This window comes from Lonchura striata, chromosome 18 (assembly GCF_050655825.1).
Source record: "Lonchura striata isolate lonStrDom1 chromosome 18, ASM5065582v1, whole genome shotgun sequence".
NCBI classification, from domain to species: Eukaryota; Metazoa; Chordata; class Aves; order Passeriformes; family Estrildidae; genus Lonchura; species Lonchura striata.
Genome location: NC_140720.1, coordinates 1,641,234 through 1,660,635, shown reverse-complemented (window position 1 = coordinate 1,660,635; position 19,402 = coordinate 1,641,234). Strand labels below are relative to the sequence as shown.

The window sequence follows — 19,402 nt, the reverse complement described above, 5'->3', positions numbered from 1 at the left end:
ATTGGTATCTCAGCGGTGGCCTGGGGTAACGGTGTGCCCCCGGGCGTAAGAGAGCAAGAGCCCATCAGAAGCGCTGCTCCTAGAGAAGGGAAAGAGCGGGAGACCGCAGGTGTGCCCGTGCTCCCGGGAAGGAAGAGCTGGGGACGGGAGTGTCGGTGTCGCGAGAGGACAGTCGCCGGGAAACGGGGGCTGCCGGTTCGTCCGGGAAGGGAGAGCCAGGGATGAGTGCTGCCGATTCCCAGGAAGAGAGAGCTGGGCAGGGGGGCTGCCGGCTTTTCTGGGAATGAGAGCTGGGGAAGAGGATTGCCGGGAACCGGCAGCGCTCTTGCTGAGGGAGGATAACAGCCAGGGACTCGGGGTGTAGGTGTTCCCGGGAAGGGAGAGTCGGGGACCGGAATGCCGGGACTCACCGCTCTCTCTGCCGCAGGTGATGGTGTAGCAACGGCTGCTGCTGGCAGCAGCATCCAGAGCACACGAAGCTGGCTCCCTGCGCCATGGTCACCCACAGCAAGTTCCCCGCCGCCGGGATGAGCCGCCCCCTCGACACCAGCCTGCGCCTCAAGACGTTCAGCTCCAAGAGCGAGTACCAGCTGGTGGTGAACACCGTACGCAAGCTGCAGGAGAGCGGCTTCTATTGGAGCACGGTGACAGGTGGTGAGGCCAACCTGCTGCTGAGCACCGAGCCAGCTGGCACCTTCCTCATCAGGGACAGCTCAGACCAGAGGCACTTCTTCACCCTCAGTGTCAAGACAGAGTCGGGCACCAAGAACCTGCGCATCCAGTGCGAGGGCGGCAGCTTCTCCCTGCAGAGTGATCCCCACAGCAGCCAGCCCGTGCCCCGCTTTGACTGCGTGCTCAAGCTGGTCCATCACTACATGCCACCCACACCCTGTGCCGTGCCTGAGCAGCCTGGGGGGGCCCTGCACCCCAAGCGCACCTACTACATCTACTCAGGCGGTGAGAAGATCCCCCTGGTGCTGAGCCGCCCTCTCTCCTCCAGTGTCTCCACCCTGCAGCACCTCTGCCGCAAGACCGTCAACGGGCACCTGGATTCCTATGAGAAGATGACTCAGCTGCCAGCCCCCATCAAGGAGTTCCTGGACCAGTACGATGCCCCTCTCTAAGGGGCCAGTGGAGCAAGGTTTCATGCTACAAGCACAAGAGCAGGGGACAGGCACAACGCCCCACCGGCACCGGCAGGGCATGCTGAGTCTTTCCGTCCGGGAAGGAGAAAGGAGGAACTGGGGCAAGCTGCCAGGGGCTCAGGGCTGTGGCCAGCATAGCTGGGCACCCTTTCTGCTGGGGGGACTCCTCATCAAGAATGACACCTCCTCCCCACGGGGAAGAAGATGGCTCCAACCAGACTGTGGATGTTACAGTGAACCCATTGGCAAAGCCCCTGTGGGCTTGGGCAGCCAGGACAGCTCCCATAGCATGGGGGAACATGCACCCCACCAGCCCCATCCTGGGGTGTCCTTTTGAGAGCCCCTTCCACCCTCAGAAATGGAAAGCACTGGAGCCCAGGAGTGCCTGATCACTTTTCCTCAGTTTTAAGGGGAAGGTGGTTTTTTTGCCCGTACTGTACCACTTGCTGCCTCCTTGTGGGTGAAAGCTCCTTTCACATCAAGCCCCAGACTAAGAGGTCGATGCCTTTGCCCCACATTGCCATTTTCCAGGGGACTAAGCCTTAATATCCCTCCTGCCCCATGGTCTGGGTTAGTGCATGTCAGCTGGTGACGTGACAGCTGTGCAGTGAGGGTCCTGCTGATGTGCTGTGAAGCTGGAGAGGAAGTGTCGCATCCCGATGCTGCTGAGTCCCACACAACCGCATCTGCAAGGATCACCCCGAGGACACTGGGCCCTTACTCCCTACAGTCACACCCCACCTCTGCCCAGCCATTCCTGCAGACCCCGGCTGTGCTGCTCTGCAGGGCACCAATTCCCACAGGAACACAGCAGGACGATCTCCTGGAGTGTGTCATCTCGTGAGTGCTTTTCTGCGTCTGCCCAGAGAAGTGGTTGGGTTTTCTGGCTTTTTTAAGTTTTTATTCTTATTTTTTTAACCAAAGGGATGTTTACAGGCCAACGTGAATCACTGTCTTTTATAAAGATTCCATCTTCACCTCCAGCCTTGAGGGCTGAGCAAAACAATGCTTGAAAATTCAACCAAAACCAAACTCAGATGAAACTTTGCACATATTTATATTTATATTCAGAAAGAAAATGTTTCCATAATTTATAATAAAGAGCACTATTTTTTAATGAAAACCATCAGATTTGGTTTGATTTCTCTCTCGCACCCCTGAGGCTGCTTGGCTCCGGCACAATGCTGGGATGTGTTTACACCACGTAAGCACCGTTTCCTGGAGCCACTGTCCACGCCGGGTGATCCCGCCGCGGTGACTCAGCCCGGGTGCGTAAGCTCTGCCCCAGCACTCAGGTATGTCTGAGCCCTGCGACGTCGCTCCGTCTGCCAAGCCACAAGGATGGGATCTGCTCCTTGCTCGCGCACATGGTGCAACCACGGGACAGCAGACATGGCCCTGGGCACAGGAGGGGCCAAGCTGGTGGCCAAGGCTGGCCTGTGGCACAGCCCCAGTGCAGTGCTCGTGAAGGGCTGAGCAAGTCCTGCCTTCCCCCAGCCCTGTTTTGGCACATGCCAGGGTGAGGAGCTGCAGGAGCGGGGATGAGACATGGGTCAGAAAGGGTCTGCAGGTGCTCCCTCTGGGAGTGTAGTGGGCTCGGGGTAGGAGGTGCCAAGATACTGTTCACCCCCACAGCGCAGAGAGAAATGCTCTGTCCTGTGCAGAACCCCAGCTGGGCACAGATTCCCAAGGGAGAGGAGAGGATTAAGTTCTCCTGGGGATGTCCTTGCCCCCAGAAGCACCTGTCCTCCACTGCTAGGGGCATGAAGTACGTGTAGGAATAAACCTGCAGCTGCGTCTGGCTGGTGTGCAGTGCAGTGCCTGGCTGAAGAGTTGAATGCAGGCATGTGGGTGATCCCCTGGGAGCAGGTCAGCCCCCCAGAACTCCCCCAGAGCCCCTGCCTGTGAGGAGCAAGCAGTGCCCAGGTGCTTTGTGCAATCTCCACACTGTAGGTATTATGCCTGGCATCATGAGCAGTGCTTCTGCCCCTCCAGGGAACCCCAGCTGCTGGGAAAAGGATTTCCTTAGGAATCAGCCTGGACCAGAGGGATGGTGAGTGTGCCAGTCCAGGCTGTGGGCATGGCACAGTCCCAGTGACTATTTTGGGGCCACTACGTGTGGCTGTGGCACGTGTGCTGCTAGAAGTGCCATGGCCTGCCCAGGCACCCACTACAGCTATGCAAGGAATGTCCATGCGCACAGGTGGCTGCCTGCCAGGCCCTGCTGAGGCACATCCCTGAGTTTAGAGCTCCCAGCAGCACCAGTGACACCCGGCCCATGCCAGTGATGGGGTGGGAGCAGTGCTGCAGGCACAGCAGCCCCCAGCTGGCAGGAGCATTACCACTCCCCCAGGCAGAATGAGGCAAACCAGGGGATGAAAATCAGGGCCCTGGGGGTTTATGAGCATACCCAGCCCTCCCGGCAGAGCAAGGGGTCCACAGCACTTCATGGTGGGGCAGAGTGGGAAGTTGCCCCCAGGAACAGCAGCCCGGCTGCCCACAGTGACCCAATCCATGTCCTCCCAGCCAGACCCCTGCCTTCCCATCTCTGTGGGAACAGCCCCAGCTTCTTCACTTCCCAGAAGGGCCCTGGCATTGCCGACCAAGGGCCTCTTCCCTCACGGTGCTGCAACTCGTGGCTGAATCAAGAATCCGGGAAGCTCCGCCAGCCCTGCGGGTTTCTTGGAATAAAGCCAAGCTCGCGGCAGCAGTGACGCGGCAGCCGGCGGGCAAATCCCTGCTGAAGGTTTCACAAACCTCTCTGCTCCAGAGCAGCTGAGCGGACTTGGTCCTGCATTTCGTAAGCAGCCTATCAAACATGTCCCACAGCCAGTTCCCCTCTGCCCTTCACCAGGGCTGGGGGTAGCTGAGGTCCCTCTGGGAGGGTTCCTGGATAGGCAAGATGTTATCAAGGTGATCAGACCCTGTCAGCGTGTGATGGTGCCAGGAGCCAGCTGGGAATTCGCACAGGGCTCCAGAAGCAGGGCTGGGACATCGGCATCCTGTGGCTCTCCACATTCCAGATCTCCTGGGGCTGGGCACCAAGCAGCACCAGCAGAACAAAGTGCAGCTGTAAGTGCATGCCCCCGGTGCTATCAGTTCCTCCATGATGTGACAGTGGCCATGCAGAGCAGGGTGAGGGCAGCAAGCCCAATGAGAGCCCGACAAGGTGCTGTGGCACGGAAGGGTGGTCAGGCAGGGACAAGCTGCTGCCCCACAGCCCCTGTAATACCCCGTCTTGCCTCAGCCTGGCCTCCCCATGGGGTGCAGGGTAGCCACCAATGCTTCCCATCACACTGCTGGCTCATTACTGGCACAAGAAGCAAGTGTCCACCGGGATGGTGAACCTGAACTCTGTGGGGTCAGGGGTGCAGGAAACCTGCTCTGGTGTGTAACCAGGCTCTGCAGAGCCAAAACAGGAAACCACCGCAGCCGGAGATTGCTGCGGGCACAGCAGCAGAGGGCTCGGTCAGTACCGCAGCTCTGCTGTGGCTACACCAACCATGCAGAAAATCCAGCTGGTCACAGAGAAGGAGGGCAGACCCATGAAGGCTGCCTAGCCCCACACTGGCACCCCAAGGAAGGCAGCAGTGGACACAACACCAGAGGTCCCTGAGGCAGCAGAGCCAGGCAGAGAGTTTGCCATGAACACCCTGACCCCGCGGCACTCCCTTCACGCACTTCTTCCTGCTTGGCTCTGCAGCGCGAGGACATTCCCACATCTACCACCGTTTCCCAGTAGAATGCAGGAAAGGGCTGTGCAGCAGCTGGGAACTTACTGTAAATGGCACCACCTGCTCCTTACATGGCAATTGCTCTGCAGGCTAGGGCACAAGGACATTTGGGAACAGGCACTGGGACATCTGCTCCCAGTGAGCTGCCAGGAAGCACAAGCAGGAGCTCCTCAGCAGAGCCCAGAGCTGGCAGTGGTGGTCCCAGCTTCAGGCCTAGGACAAGAGGCAGCTGCTTGGGCTGGAGAAGGAGCAGGGCTGCAACTTTATGTCACCAGAACCCCTCAGTTCCACAACTGCCCCTCATCTTGGGCCTCTGCACTCAAGATACTGCTCAAAGTCCCTGTGCTGGTAGCAGCTCCGCTGCCAGTGACCTAGAGCAAAGTCTTGGTGGCTGGGGGAGCCATGGGGGTTGGCTTGGCCCTGACTCTCCCTGGGCCAGGTAGGGCTATTATCAGGCAGGGAGCAGGGGGTGGCAGCAAGACGCCATGCCCAGGCCAGGAAGTATTTTGAGATGCAGCAGAGTCCAGCAGGCTGTGTACGTCCCCATGGAAACTCTACTTTGTTGCTGCTTCCCCAGCCAGACCCGCGCTACCTCCAGGGAGCCAGCAGCTGTGGATTCCTCACTCCTTCCATCAGCAGCTAGGAGAGCTACTCTGCCCCAGCCCCCCCGCCCCCTGCTCTCTACTCCCTGGCAGAGACCCGGGCCCAGGGCTACGCCGCTCTTGCACCTGCACTCGCAGGGAGCAGCGATGTGCCAAGCATTGGCTGTGGTCACTCCTGGGCACATGGCATGCCACGGGAGGTCCCTGTGGGTGCTTGGGCAGCAAGCTGCCAGCTGCCTGGGGTGAGCTTGCCGAGCGCAGCACAGAATCCTCTGCTGACCCTGGCAGAGCAGCCATAGGCAGGTGTCAAACCTTAGCCCTGGAGGATCCCTTGGCCTCGCATCAGTCCTGGCCTCGGCAACAGCACAGGAGCCAGCAGTGGCAGAGCCACACATGTGGCTGGGGATGGAGCTCCTGGATGTGGGACCCTGTGTCTGCAGTCACACCCTGTCCTCCTCGCCTGGCCCCTCCAGCCACACCAGTTGGGTATGGGGTGAGGGTTGCCAGCGGCGCCACTTGGGTGATGATGGGGAGTGTGGCTGGCAAAGGGCACAGCTGGAGCAGATGCTCCCCAGGAGGACCCAAGGGCCCCGTTTCAGCATTTAATGAGTGGGAATGGGAGTGCTTTACTGTAATTCCAGTAATTACATTGTTCATCCTTGGCAGCCAACGCCAGTTGGTGTCCAGCGCCATGGGATCACGATAAGCCACCTGGCAATGAGGCTTGGCAACACGCTGTGCTGCCGGGCAGCCAGCCAAGGCAGGGCAGGGAAGGGCTGCGGAGCAAGGTGTGAGGTACGGTAAGGGCCCGCCCCGGGAGTTCCCGTCACTGCCACTCAGGTGGTGGCCAGGAGGGCCCTGGTAATCCGGAGTTGAGCCCACACAGCTGGGGATTCCCAGCCCACTGAGGTCCTGGCAGGATCTTAGCAGCCACTGATCACTGTGGAATCCCCAGAACACACCAGGCCTGCTGGGCACTGAGCTGGTGCTGCCAGCAGCAGGATGTTCCAGCCACATGTGTGGTGGGGGTTTGGGGCAGCAAGGTGCCAGCAGGCTGGAGGGACTCTCACCCACCAGATGCAGGAGGGGAAGGGGAGGAGGCTGCCTGTCGCCCCAAAGGACCTGGCGTCCCACCCTGCCAGCGCTCTTGCAGCTTCCAGGCAGGCAGGCAGGCGCTGGCCCTGGCTCTTTCCTGCCATCACCCACCCACTCTGGCTCAGCTGTGGTATCCCCAGGTGGTCTTCACTGGTTCTCGGGGCCAGTTAGGATTAGGGACAGTTGGCACCCCAGGGACGGAGTGGGAGCCCTGCTGAGTCATCACTTCACTGTTCTCGTTTTTCCATCGTGCTGTTGTGCATTTGCTGGAAGCCAGCTCAGAGCCATGACTAATCTGTTCTCAAAACAAGCACAAAGCAAGCGTGAGGTTTGTGCAAAGCCACGGGGAGGAGGTGGAATCACAGCACGGGGCTGGACTCAGGAGGCAAGATGCTGGAGCAGCTGGGTATGCTCAGCCATGGAGCAGCCCTGAAGGCAGCAACCTCCTGTGTAGGGAGTGGGCACAGCAGAGGTGGGCAGGGGCACTGAGGACCCCTAACCTTCCCTCCCTACAGCTGGGCTGGGGTTCAGGCAGCATGCTGGAACAGGCTGCAGCATGCAGGGCAGGCAGGCGTGGGCCATCAGCACTCACAACCCCACGTACTATGGCCAGAGCTGGGGCTCTCATATGGGTTGTTTTGCCTTATGGGGAAGCCACTGGAGGGGGAGGCCAGGGAGGAAGCACATTGATTTGCTGTTATTAAAACCAGAGCTGCTGTCGGGAACTCCACAGTCTGGCTGCCCTCACATGCTTCCTGGAAAAGGCTGTCCCGTGTGCCCTCACCAGCGGGAGATGAGGCCCCCAAAGCACCTGGCAACAGCAATGGCCTGCGCCGGGTTTGGGTGCCAGCCGGGGCAGGGAGCCAAGGATTCAGTTTTGCCCTTGGTGCCCACTGCTCTGCTGCCCAGCAGTCGGTTCCCAGTCGCCTACTGCCTCCCTGGCCCTGCTCAGCAGCCCCGGTGCTTCCTGCGGTGCTCAGGGCAGCCCTGTGACCCCACGGCGGGTGGCAGGACGGGAGCAGTGGCACCCCGGTAAACTGAGGAGTGTTTTACTGGAGAGGCAAAGTCATCGCTTCCAGTGGGGGATGAATCACCCATGTCAGGAATTCTGCCCGGGGGCTTTTCTGTAAGAGCATGGAATTTCAACACTGGCAGCCCGTGCCCTCCCGGGTCCCCCCTTCTTGCACAACCTCTCGCCGGGGTTGCTGTTCCCAGCCCGGCTGAGGAGCGCGGGTCCCTGCAGAGGGTCCCTGCCCGCGCACGGAGCGCGGCCCCGCAGCCCGTAGAGAGGCGGCCGGGCAGGGGCCAGGGGTTCCAGCGCGCCGCGGCTGCCCGCTCGCAGAGCTGCCACCCGGTGCCCCACAAAGCTGCCCCTGTCGCCAGTGGGTCCCCAGGGGCCGAGGGCTCCCCAGTGCCGCCCCCGCTCAGCACCGCGCTGTCACTGCGCTCAGCGTGGAGCCTCCAGCTGCACTCGCACCCACGAGCGGTGCGAACCGAGGGGAAGTGGAGGGGGTCAGCTCCAGCGCGGGCTCCGATGGAGCATCTTTCCTCTGCTACGACCAGGCACATCTCACCCCCATTAGGGCTGACGATTCCCCAGGCTGAGAGTATGGGGAATGTTGGTGGGGTTGGAGGCATGAGGCTGCAGATGGAGGGGCAGTCCCTGGAAAACCCCTGCCAGCTGCTGCTGCCACCATCCTGGTGCTGTCCTGCTGTGGGGGGACATCATTGGCCCAGGGGCTGCCCCACCATGGGCCAGGCTACTAGAGAGAAGGCGAGAAGGGGGCTAGAGCTTTCCCAGCAGACTGTGGTGGCCCTGAGGAGCCCTGCAGCCATGCTGGGACTGGGGGTTCTCCGAGTTTCAACACACAGCAGAAAGTCAGTGAGAACTCAATGAGATCAGAGGTGGTTTTGGATAAGGGGGAAGCACACTCAGAGCAGGAAATGAAACATCACCTTTGAGACTTGTGGCTCCTCTCAGCCCTGCACAGCACAGGTGGGCTGTGCTGGCTCCCAACCAACCATCCCACAGGTGAGAAAAGCAGAACGAATGGCTGTAGGAACCCAAAGATAAGCGTCCCACTTCCCAGCATCTCCTTTCCTGGACACAGGGCTGCCAAGAGCAGCTATTCCCAGGAGACCCTTCACAATGGGAACCTGCTCCTGGTTACACTTGAAGGGGCAGGCCCCAGGCCACAGGACCTGCAGCCCTGGCAGTGTCCTTGTGCCAGTGACAGCCAGCACATCTGCCAACATGGCTTCAGCACAAAGGGCCCACACGCCAGCCCTGCCCCTGTGGCGTTGCTTCCAGCAGAAGGAAGCAGCAAATGCTATCCCAGGGGCCTGGATGATTTGCCTGCCCCATTTTGCATGCCTGAGTTTGCCCGGGGATGCACAGCCACAGCCCCCCACCCCAAGGCAGGGCAGGATCATCATCCCAGTTCAGAGCACCCAACAGTCTCTCTCGGTCTTGGCAAAAAAAGTTGGTCATGTGGGAAAGATCAGGACAAGGTACTTCAGCCATAGGAAGCAGCTTTATTTTTTGCTTTGCACTCTCTGCCATTCCTGGAAATGTGTGAAGTGGCTGCCCTGACCTACCTGGTGGGAAGAGCCCCTTTGGCCCACTCAGCCCCTGCCCCTCTCCACCATGCCAGGATGTTCCACTCCCAGAGGGACTCCCAGGACCCACAAGCTGAAGTCCCATGCACCAAGATCGAGCAGCTCCATACCAGCCCCACACATCAGCTCCAGGCTGATTTATAGAAACCCAGTGCCTGGGGCTGACAGTGCCTCCTGCCAAACCTCATTAACGGCTGGCCCGGGAGAAGGCAAACAGCTCATGCAGCAACAAGGAAATCCTTGTTAAGCATTTCGGGCCATGCAAGGCACTTCACCCCATACCCAGGGGAGAGGGAGGAAGAAGAGGAGGTGAGAAGGAGATGCAGGCTACAAGCCCCAAACTGGCACCACCCTGGCATTCAGGAGAACCAAGGAGACATAAAGGGACATATCAGGGTCTGCACAGGGAGGGAGCCCGCAGGATGGGGTGTGAGCCGGGGGGAAGCAGGAAGCTACATGGGCATGATGGGGGCACAAGACTTCCACTGAGCTGCAGAACCCTGCCTGCCCCTCAGTGTCCCCTGCTCCCAGCAACACCAGGCTCCCCACACAAAGTGCTGGCCATGGGTGCAGTGAGCTCTGGGCACACTGGGCAGCATGAGAGCCAGAACCAGTGTGCCAATCCACAGTGGGCATGGGACACCAGCACGGCTGGCCTGTGGACCCGGCACTGGCGTGCTCCAGAGCAGCATCAGTGACCTGCATCTGCCTGCCCCACGTGTGGCTCAGGATCTATTTCATCATCTGGAGAAAAGCATTTACTGCCAATAAACGGGCTAATTAATTCTCCTCAAAGACCTCTCAATTATTCATCTCGGGCCACAGAGAAAACAATTAGAGCACTTACCTCAGCCCTGGCTCAGCCAGTGTAGCAGCTGGTGGCAGGCAGGGCACGGCAGGGACGGCCCGGAACGGTTCTCGGCACGGACCCCTGGTGCCTGGCCATCCACGGGTTTGCCCACCCAGCCAGAGCATCCCCGTGGCGAGCTGGAGCAGGGATGTGGAGCAACCAGCCTTTAGCTGTGACAGGCTCCAGCGCTCTGCCAAGGTGCCCCAAAGCTCCTCCAGCACCAGGGCTGTCCCAGGGACCCCCGGCTGCTCCCTCCCCACAGCCCCCAGGCAGCCCGCACCGGGGTACCCTGTGCAGAGCGGCTTTCTCCCCGACCGTTCTCCGGCTCCTTGGCCCTTGGGATGTTGGATCTGCTTTGCAGAACAGCCCCTGTTCAGGAGCACCCAGAGAAGGGAAACCCTCGGCACGGGGGGCACGATGGGCTGGGGGAGGCCGCTCCCGGCACGGCCGGAGCCCACGAGGGCAGCGGCCGCGAAGGCCCCGGCGCCGGGCCCGTCCCGGTGCCCGGCGGCTCAGGCCGGCCCCGCAGTGGCGCCGCCGGAGCCCCGAGGAGCGGGGCTATCGACGCCCCGGGCCTGGCGGGCAGAATCCTCGCAGATCCCCGGAGCCGCCGAGCCGGGCTGGGCGGGCAGAACCCGGCGGGTCCCAGGCTCAGAGACGCCCGTCGGGCGGGCACCGCGCGGCCGGCCGGGCCGGGAAGGGTTAAGGGCGGCCGGCGCCCCCCCGGCGCGGAGGCCGGGCCTGTCGGGAAGCCGGGATCTCTGCGGCGGTTTTACTGGAAAAGTCGCTGCCGGCGGAGGGGGGGCACCCGCGGCCTCGCAGGCTGGGGACGGGGCACCGGGCCGGACCATGCGGCTACCGGGCTCCAGCAGCGGCCCGCGCGGAGCTCCGACCGAGGCTCCCCGGGGCACCTGCGGCTCCCTCGCCGGCCACGGCCCCGGCAGCCCCGGGCCTGTCCCGGGCCGAAGCACGGCCGGTGCCACAGCTCGGGACATGTCACCGGCACCCCAGGAGTGCGGCGGGGTCCCGGTCCTGGGTGCCCTACCCGACCCGGCTGAGCTTGGAGCCAGCGCTCCTGGTGCTCCTGGGCATCACCCTGCCGTTCCCGGCAGCAGAAAACTGCTCGGCTCCGTGGCTCAGGACCCTCGACGGCGATGGACGGCAGCTGCCTCAGCCCAGATGGGACCAGGGCTCTCCAGAACGGGCAGGGCCAGTGACACCCGTTGGGACGAGCCATGGAGCCGACAGGGCACACAGGGTGAGCAGCACGGGCAGCATGGACAGTGTTGCTGCAGGGCTCACAGACTGACAGGAAAGCACCCTGAGCTCATGGTGAGCACGTTGTGGCCATGGCCAGGTCCTGAGTCAGCCCTCGGCGCTCAGCACAAGACCCCCGGGGCATTGCCTGGGCCACTGACAGCTCCATGGCCGCAGCCACCGGCTCTGCTTAGGAGGATGGGAGCAGAGCCCACTGCCACCCTGTCCCAGGGCACTCATGTATGCCAGGGGCAGAGGGCTCAGCCCCAGCCCGATGATGCCCCGGGAGGAACAGCGCTCTGCCTCCCCCATCCCACAGCCCCTCCTGCAGCCGGGATGTGCCCTGGCTCAGCCCCGGGGACATGCTGATCAAACAGCTGGGCCTGGCAGGCCTGGGATGGGGCTGCCAGTAGGGCTGGTAGCAGGGGGGGCCCAGCTCCGGGAATCGGCCCCAGTGGTTGCCAGGCCTGTGGTAGGGAGGGGGGAAACCCGATCCTCCGCGGTGGGATCTGGGCTTCACTCCTGGCTCCCCAGCCAGGCCTCAGCTGCTAATTTTAGCCCTGGGGAGCCACGACTGGAGCAGGAGCTGAGCCCAGGGGGGCAGGGGCTTAGCCCGCCACAGGAGCTGGTGTGGGCAGGTGGTGACTGCAGTCCTGTGGTGCAGTGTGGTCCTGGGTGAGCCCCTGCTAGTCCCCAGTTGCCAGCCAAGCCCCTGGCCAGAAACTGGCACTGCCCACCCTCTGCCCAGCTCCCGTGGCGTCCATTCAGCTGCTCCACATAAGGCTACAAGCGCTTCCATGGTGCTGGCCGCATCAAGCCCCACCATGGCCCTGCTGGGTCACAGGGAGGGGTAGCTCTGTGGGTGCTGGTAGCAAGGGGGGACCCCCAAGGACGTCCCAGACCAAAGTCCCAGGGAAAGACACAGGGCTGAAGGACAAGGGGCTCTGTGGAAGACACCCAGCCACACTGCACAGTCCTGCAGAAGCTGTGGCTGCTGCCCAGTGAAGGAGCCCCTGCTTGGCTGCAGACCCTGACTGGGCTGGGGGGACTGCCCACAGCAGAGCCCTGAGCTGCCCTTCAGCTCTGGGCACACCAGGGCAATCAACCCATCAGGTGCCATGGGAGTGTGGCTGGGAAGGTCATGATGAGGGGTGCTTCAGCCATCCAGCCCTTCCAGGCAGAGAAAGTGGCTCCAAAGCCTGCCCTGCCCTACATCAGCTGCCCCAGGTGGAGCGGGGGAGATCCCTTGCCTGGGGCCCCACAGCTGCTGTTCCCCCAGCCCTTCACCTGCGGTGTGACCGGCTGCACTGCCCAGCACTTACTGGAAGAGGAAGCTGCCGGGAAGGCGGTGTGTGTGGCGGGGCAGCTTTGGGGAGGCTCAGCTGGGCTCAGCAGCCGGCACAGCTCAGCTGTCCATGCTCCCAGGTCCAGGGCCAGTAACGGGAAGCGTCTGCTCCCAGTGACGGTAAATCAGATCGGGGAGATTAGAGGCCTTTTTGCCTAATCATGAGCAGCTTGAAGTTGGAGGACAAGTTCCTGGAACAAAGAGGAAATGGAGGCAGTAAATAAAGAAAAACTGTTAACATGTGGCCCTGCGTGTGAAAAACGTCTCATGAAGGACTGTTTATGGCTCACTCATCTGCGGGGCTGACAGCGCGGCGGGGGGTGACAGGCGATAGTGAGGGAGGGGGCTCCATGGACAGGGGCACAGGCAGGGGGATGGGCAGAGTGGGCACCGGTGTGGTGGCTGAAGGGGGCTCAGGATAGGGAACCTGGGGCCACCAAGGCTGGGGGGCACGTGGCAGATGGAAGAAGGCAGCAGCTTGGTGGCTGGAGCACACAACACTCACAGGGGGACAGGGGCTGAGGGTAAGAGGCACCTTAATGCACTTGCTCTATTGATCCCCTGCAAATGCCATGAGAGGTGCTGCGTGCTGCAGTGGTGCCCCCGCCGTGCTAGCAGCAGGGCTGCTCCAGCGCAGCGGGGGGAGGTGAGGGGGTCTCGCTGCTGCTTTGGATACTCGCCCTCCTGCTGAGGGGCAGTGGAGATTTCTGCCAAGAGGCCGGTGGGTCCCCTCAGAGAAGGCAGAGTGCCGAGACTTGTGAAGCTGCCCAGAGATTCAGAGCACCGCTGCAGCGCCAGCCCACCTGCAGTGCCATGGGACAGCGCATCGGCTGCTGCCAGGGCAGACGCAGCCAGAGCCGGAGCCAGTTCCCAGCGCCCAGACGATCCCGTGCCAGCCTCGCTGGCAGCGGGCGCAGCGGGGCGGGAGCAATTCCTGCTCAGCCATGGAAAAGACTCCGCAGGATCCCCCTGGCGCTCCCTCCCGTGCGACACCCAGGATGGGGAGGGGCCGCGGGGCAGTGCGGGGCCGGGGCAGCCCCCAGCGTGTTCCCCAGCGCCAGAGTGGTGGGGGATGGAGGGATGGGGGCGTTCCGAGGCAGCCCCGGTTGGCGCGCGGTGCCCCGTTCCCGCCCCGTATTCCCGGGATGCGCGATCCCGCCCCCGCCCGGGAGCCCTTGCGGGGGGCGGTCCCGGCCATGCGGGTGGTGCTGCGGCGGGGGCGGCTGCCCGGGCCGGGGAGGATGACCGGGGAGACGGAGCCGCGGGGTTCCGCCGCGGCCCTGCCGTTTGTCGTGGACCTGCGGAGCGACACGGTGACCCGGCCGTGCGCGGTGATGCGCCATGGCCCTCGCCACCGTGGGCGATGACGACTACGGGGAGGACCCGGCGGTGAACGGGCTGCCTGCACAGCCCCCGACCCGGGGGCAGTGGGATGAGGGGCCCGGAGCGGGACTGCGGGCAAGCCGGGACCTCTGGGGTCCCCATGCCCCTGGGCCTGCCCAGCGCCAGCCCCCCAGGACATCCGTGTCCCCGCGCAGAGCTGCAGCGCCGGGCCGCGGGGACTGTGGGGTCGGAATCGGCTCTGTTCGTGCCCACGGCCACCGTGATGAACCTCATCGCCGGCGAGTCCGGGGCTGCATTCGCAGCCCCTCGTGCCCCCAGGCTGTGGGATGCTGCCCGTGGCTCCCTCCCTCACGGCCCTTCTCTCCCAGCGATGTGCCACTGCCAGCGCAGCGGGGCTCAGCCGTCCCTGGGCCAGGACGCCCACCTGCACCTCTACGAGCACGGCGGGGGCCGTGGCGGTGGTTACGATGGCAGGAGGGCGGCTGCGTGCTGCCCTTCTCTGCTGCCAGGGCCCGGCCGGGCAGACGATCCGCTGCCAGGGCATCCTCTGGATCATTGTCCCAAGACACGGGCTGCAGCACGAGTGGGGGCTGTACACACCTGACAAGAGGGGACAGAGGGCTGGAGCCCCCGTGCACCACGACTGTCCCCTGCCAGCTCTGTGCTCTCCCCTGCCCTGGGCACAGGTCGCCGGTGTGCACTCCCAGTCACTGCCAGATCTGCCAAATGGCACGTTTGACCAGGATCAGCTGGAGCTGACTCTCTGTGAGGCCCACAGCAGCCGGTACCACACGCGTCCTGAGCTCATCTGTCTGGAGAACATGCACAACTCGTGGGGGGGCCGGGCACTGTTCCTCACCTGTCTCAGGCAGGTGAGAGCACACAGTTGGTCCTGGCACAATCCTGCCTGGCATGAGCAGCTGGGCCCTGCACAATGACACTGCGGGGACACTGAAGCTCAGAGATGGCTTGTGGTGTTCCAGTGGTCCTTCCCAAACCAGCTGTCTCCCTGACTCCCAGGTCTGTGGGCTTGCAGACCATTACAGGCTGTGGGTGCACATGGATGGCGCATGACTGATGAATGCAGCAGTGGCCCAGGGTGTGGAGCCAGCTCAGATTGCCCAGCACTGTGACTCTGTCCCGCTGCTTCTCCAAGGTTGGCTTGTGTGGGGAGGGGTCCCCAGGGCTGGCAGAGGACAGCACAAGCTGGAGTCTGGCCCTTGTTTGCAGGTGTTAGGCTAAGAACACATCTGGCAGGCTGGACCCCAGCCCAGGAGGGGCAGCTGCCCCTGGACAGCTGGAGTGACCCTGTTGGTGGTTCTGCAGGGCATGGGCGCCCTGGCTGGTGCGGTGTTGGCAGGGTGCAGGGAGTTTGTCGCCAAAGCCTGGCGTGTTCGGAAGCTGCTGGGCAGGGGCATGGGAGCGCTGGCAGCTGCTGCCCACCTCAGGCTGCAGCAGGTGAAGGTGACGCTGCACAGAGACCACAACAATGCCTGGAACTTTGCAGAAGGTACCTCGGGTCCCCTGAGTGTGCTGGGATGTAACAACACACCTGGCACTGCCCAGCAGTGCTGCTGTAGTGGTGGCTTGGACACCATCCCTGGATGGCCACACTGGGTCTCCAGCTGGGTGAGGATGCTGCTGGGATCCTCACCTGGCTGGAGTGCCAGGATCATGCCATGAGCGTCCCTGTGCTGTGCTTGGTGACTCTGGTACCACATGGAGGGAGAAAGGGCTCTCCTTCATCCAGAACCTGGGGCGGGGCTGGGGCAGGCAGCCTCTTCCAGGTAGCTGGGCAGTGAGCTTGCATCACCTTGGCCTCCCACAGGTAGCCATGCGCTGGACTCTCCCCTCTGCTCCATCACCCTGGCCGCAGTGGAGACCAACGTTGTGATGGTAAATGTCCAGGGCACCTGGCCGTCCCCTGCCGAGCTCTGCGAGCACCTGCGTCCCATCAGCAAGGAGGAGGAGGCTGAGACCAGGCAGACTGTCAGCATCTTGCTGCTCCCCTGGTCGGCACAGACTGTACACGCCTTCTTGGTACCGCAACGTCTCAGCCCGTGACACTGACCTCACAAGGAGAAAGCTGGAATTTGTGGCCAGGAAGTATCAGGAGGAATTGGCCTTGAGACTGCATCCAACGCCTCCAGCACTGGGAGAGCCTGAGCATTCTGCCAGCCCCTTTGTGCTCCAGATGTGTTTCCAGCCATCTGAAAATTGACATCAGCCCTCACAGGCAGCCTGACAAACCAATGTGAGCCTAGCCTAGTGGAGACCCCAGCTCTTGAGGCAGTCAGTGCACAAAATAACATCTTTTGGTGGTACTGTAGCTGTGCAGGGTGTTTTTTCCTCAAATGTGCTCTTTTCCTTGCTCTGCAACAGGGACATCATCACAGCCAAGGTCCCCGTGGAGGGACAATTGCTCTTGAGGACATGGAACCATCTCAGCCACCAGAGTTTCTGCACAGCAATGCCAAGGTTTGTGTCTGGTCAAGACTGTCCAAGGACTGGCCCAGATGGCTGTCACTTGCATTCACAGAGGCTTATGTCATTCTGTCCCGCAGCAGCAGGTGGGCTCCCCAGGCTTCCCTGTCATGTTCTGGGTTAGCAAGTCCCAGAACTCTGCACTGGAAGAAGGGATTCTCTCAGCAGCAGTTGCTTTGGGTGTGCACTCACTGGGTCCCTGGGAAGCACTACCCCAGGCAACAGTAATTCCCATTTTATTCTGTATTGCCAGTGTGCAGTTTAAAGGGCACTGGGGGAGCAAACTTCATGACCTAGCTGCCCAGACAGAGCCTTGCAGCCCTCAGTCCCCTGCGCTCCAGTGAGCAAGAGCACCACAGGGAAGGGGCACCAGCCTAGGCTGGGCAGAATGGAGAGGGCACAGTGCAGGTCTCAGACAGTGGCGGCCCTGTTAGATGGAGGAGGCAGCAGGCAGGGGAACACCAGATGCCCCTTGCCACCACACAGGGGCACCATCTCCATGTGTTTACTCCCGAGGTGCCATCATGCTCTTGAAATCATGTTCAGAATCACCTGGGATGAGGAACCAAACCCTGTGAAAAGCCCCTGACCCTGCACCTCCCCACAGGGAGGTGGCAGGCCACCTGATCTGCCTTGGCACAGCCCTCCTGCCTACCTGAGTGAGGACGTAGCTGTCCTCTGACAACTTCTCAATGATGTCAAAGTGATCCACACCAGCCAGATCCAGCAGCGAGACAGACCAGCCGGCTTCGCGCAGGGCCTGTAGAGAGAGCAGTGCCACAGGATGGACCCCAAACTCCACCTGCCCTGGACAAGCAGCAGGAATAATGTCTTGACAAGGACTGGTGTCCTCTTGTGAACCAGAAACTGCTTTGGATCAGCACAGAAGCTCTTCCTCCCGGTTGGGCAAGTTGGTGAGGGCTGCCTGGAGCAGTGTCCCCACCAAAGCCGAGCAGGGTGCTGCTGGAACTCACCTGGCCATGCTCCTGCAACTGCCTGATGCTCACCTGGCTGTACTCCTGTGACTGCCTGCGAAACTCTGGGGAGTCATGCTGGGCCACAGCCACAAGCATCTCACAGGCTGCTGGCGCTGCTGGGGTGACATGTCTCATGGGGCTGTTCCTCTGGGCCACCTCCCTGCAGGAGTCACACCGATGGCAGCTGATGCAGCCCTTCGCTCCAAGAGCGCCCGTGCTGTCAGCTGGACTCCCCAGCTGGGGCAGAGTGGCTGCCTGACACTGCCTGCCTGTCCTCTGTCCCCATGGCTGTCCCCACAGCATGGGAGCTCACCGGCTCATGTTCAGAGCGTCGTTCACATAGGTGTGCAGGATGGGCTCCAGGTCATACAGGCCGCTCACCAGCACCGCTCCTGGAGGCAGAGGCATTGGCAGGTGAGGAGCTGCAGCCTGGGTGGCTCCCACAGCCCTGGGGACCTCACAATCAGTTAGCATAATCAGCCCCACAGCCTTGTCCCAGGTGTGGAGACCAGTTCTTCTCCCCACCCTGTTCTGGGACATGGCGACACTACCTTTGATATCTGGCACCACTTGGAATTCCGTCCAGTCTGTGGACAGCACCATGGCTGCCAGGTGGGCCCCTGCCGAGTGTCCGCACAAGTAAATGCCTCTGGAAGGAGGGAGCAGTGAGCCAGTAGGAGGGAGTGACTGAGAGGGACACCTAGGGACACCTAGGCACGCTTTGCTCTGTGCAGAGGAGGTGGCACAGCCTGAATTTGTCAGCTCAGATGTTTCCCAATCTATCAGCTGCTGCCCTCTTCAGTGACAGGAGATTGTGGCCACAGGCACTGCCCAGTGCTTTGACTGAGGTGCCAAATCCTTTGTCCTGCTGCAGGCTTTGTTTGCCTCCTGGCTACTCCCACAGACCAAGCCCTGATCTGGGAGCTGCCCACCTGTTCCTGGGGTACCGCTCCACCAGGAAGACGAGGCTGCGGCGCACCTGCAGCACCATCGTGTCCATGTGGCCTGGGCAGAGGACAAAGGGCAGGGTTGGAGGGCGCTGGGCTGCGCAGGCAGCTGCAGCCTCTGCAGGGCAGCACCTACCTTTAGGGGCTATGTCGTACCCCACCGCCACCACTGCCACGCCCTGCGACACCAGCGGAGGGGCTGCAAACCCCGAATTGTCTTTACTGGGGGGAGAGGGATGCTGACAGGCTGCGGGAGCCAGGGGCTGCAGGGCCAGCTGGGGACTGGTCAGACCCCCTGTACCCAGAGCAAGCCCCAGTGTCAGGAGAAGGGGTCAGCAGGAACTGGTGAGGGGGTCCCTTCCCGGGAAACCCCTCACCGACAGCCCACCTCAAGCACTGCCAGTATCCGCCATGGATGTAAACCAGAACCGGGAAGGCTGTGCAGCACAGTGCGGGATGAGCCGGGTGTCCACCCTGCCCGCTCCCGCCCCCGCCACCCCGTCACTCACTTTCAGAAGGGGCCGTGGGTAAATAGATGTCCAGCTTCTCCCCGTCCCCGATGCCATAGGGCACGTGCAGCAAGGTCCGCGTGCTGGCCCGGGCCCGTTCGGTTCCTGCGGGGGGAGGCGGTGGAGCACGGTGCCGTGGCACCGAGCGCGGCCCCTCTCCCGGCGCCACGATCCCCACCTGCCGCCGTCACCGCGAGGTGGGCGTCAATGATGGTGTCCCGCTCCAGGCGGGGGGACCAGCGACTGGGAGAGTAATGGTCCTCCAGCGCCTGCAACGGGAGGCAGCGGGGCAGCTGCGGGGCCACGCGAAAGCCCCCAACCGGCGGCCCGGACGAGAACCGCGCTCTGCCCACCCGCGGGACCTGCCTCGGGGCCCTACCTCCGCGGACATGTCCCGCCACCCACCCATCGTGGAGCCGCTCCCGGGGCCGCTCCCGGGGCCGCTCCCGGGGCCGCCTGCCCGCCGAGGGGCGGGGCCTGAGCGGGAGGTGGGC

The 19,402-nt window shown here is 62.5% G+C and overlaps 3 protein-coding genes across 5 annotated transcripts; 2 read left to right on the top strand and 1 right to left on the bottom strand.

The window, feature by feature from the left end:
- The first annotated feature begins 494 nt into the window (after positions 1 to 494).
- SOCS3 (suppressor of cytokine signaling 3) lies at positions 495 to 2,268 on the top strand. Its single transcript, XM_021534162.3, has one exon. It carries the CDS (start codon positions 495 to 497, stop codon positions 1,122 to 1,124), a length of 630 nt encoding a protein of 209 aa, XP_021389837.1. The 3' UTR covers positions 1,125 to 2,268.
- Positions 2,264 to 19,342, bottom strand: AFMID (arylformamidase). 3 transcript variants are annotated; one of them, XM_031506368.3, is made up of 11 exons: positions 19,288 to 19,342; positions 19,087 to 19,177; positions 18,909 to 19,013; positions 18,788 to 18,836; positions 18,536 to 18,621; positions 18,385 to 18,457; positions 18,004 to 18,101; positions 17,766 to 17,844; positions 17,483 to 17,612; positions 17,131 to 17,235; positions 16,632 to 17,027 (listed from the first exon to the last, which is right to left on the bottom strand). In XM_031506368.3, the coding sequence occupies exons 1-11, from the start codon at positions 19,315 to 19,317 to the stop codon at positions 16,998 to 17,000; spliced, it is 876 nt and encodes a 291-aa protein (XP_031362228.1). In that variant the 5' UTR covers positions 19,318 to 19,342; the 3' UTR covers positions 16,632 to 16,997. The 3 variants fall into 3 exon arrangements, with proteins under 3 accessions (XP_085412669.1, XP_031362228.1, XP_085412670.1); XM_085556543.1 differs by lacking the exon at positions 16,632 to 17,027 and adding an exon at positions 2,264 to 12,838 and having other exon boundaries at positions 18,385 to 18,621; XM_085556544.1 differs by having other exon boundaries at positions 18,385 to 18,621.
- Positions 12,825 to 16,508, top strand: LOC110472466 (uncharacterized). The gene is given in 9 exon segments (XM_085556548.1): positions 12,825 to 13,986; positions 13,988 to 14,051; positions 14,194 to 14,443; positions 14,649 to 14,863; positions 15,012 to 15,133; positions 15,135 to 15,147; positions 15,318 to 15,501; positions 15,820 to 16,028; positions 16,030 to 16,508. Coding segments are annotated over 9 exon segments (1,635 nt in total). The 5' UTR covers positions 12,825 to 13,591; the 3' UTR covers positions 16,213 to 16,508.
- Positions 19,343 to 19,402: the final 60 nt, after the last annotated feature.

Excerpts from the sequence above, each read along its gene's own strand:
- AFMID (XM_085556543.1), bottom strand. The coding sequence starts at position 19,317 with ATGGGTGGGTGGCGGGACATGTCCGCGGAG. Across the intron at positions 18,622-18,787 it reads GGATACTGGCAGTGCTTGAG|TAAAGACAATTCGGGGTTTG; the intron begins GTGGGCTGTCGG and ends CTCTCCCCCCAG. Across the intron at positions 17,845-18,003 it reads AGTGGTGCCAGATATCAAAG|GAGCGGTGCTGGTGAGCGGC; the intron begins GTAGTGTCGCCA and ends CTCTGCCTCCAG.
- SOCS3 (XM_021534162.3), top strand. The coding sequence starts at position 495 with ATGGTCACCCACAGCAAGTTCCCCGCCGCCGGGATGAGCCGCCCCCTC.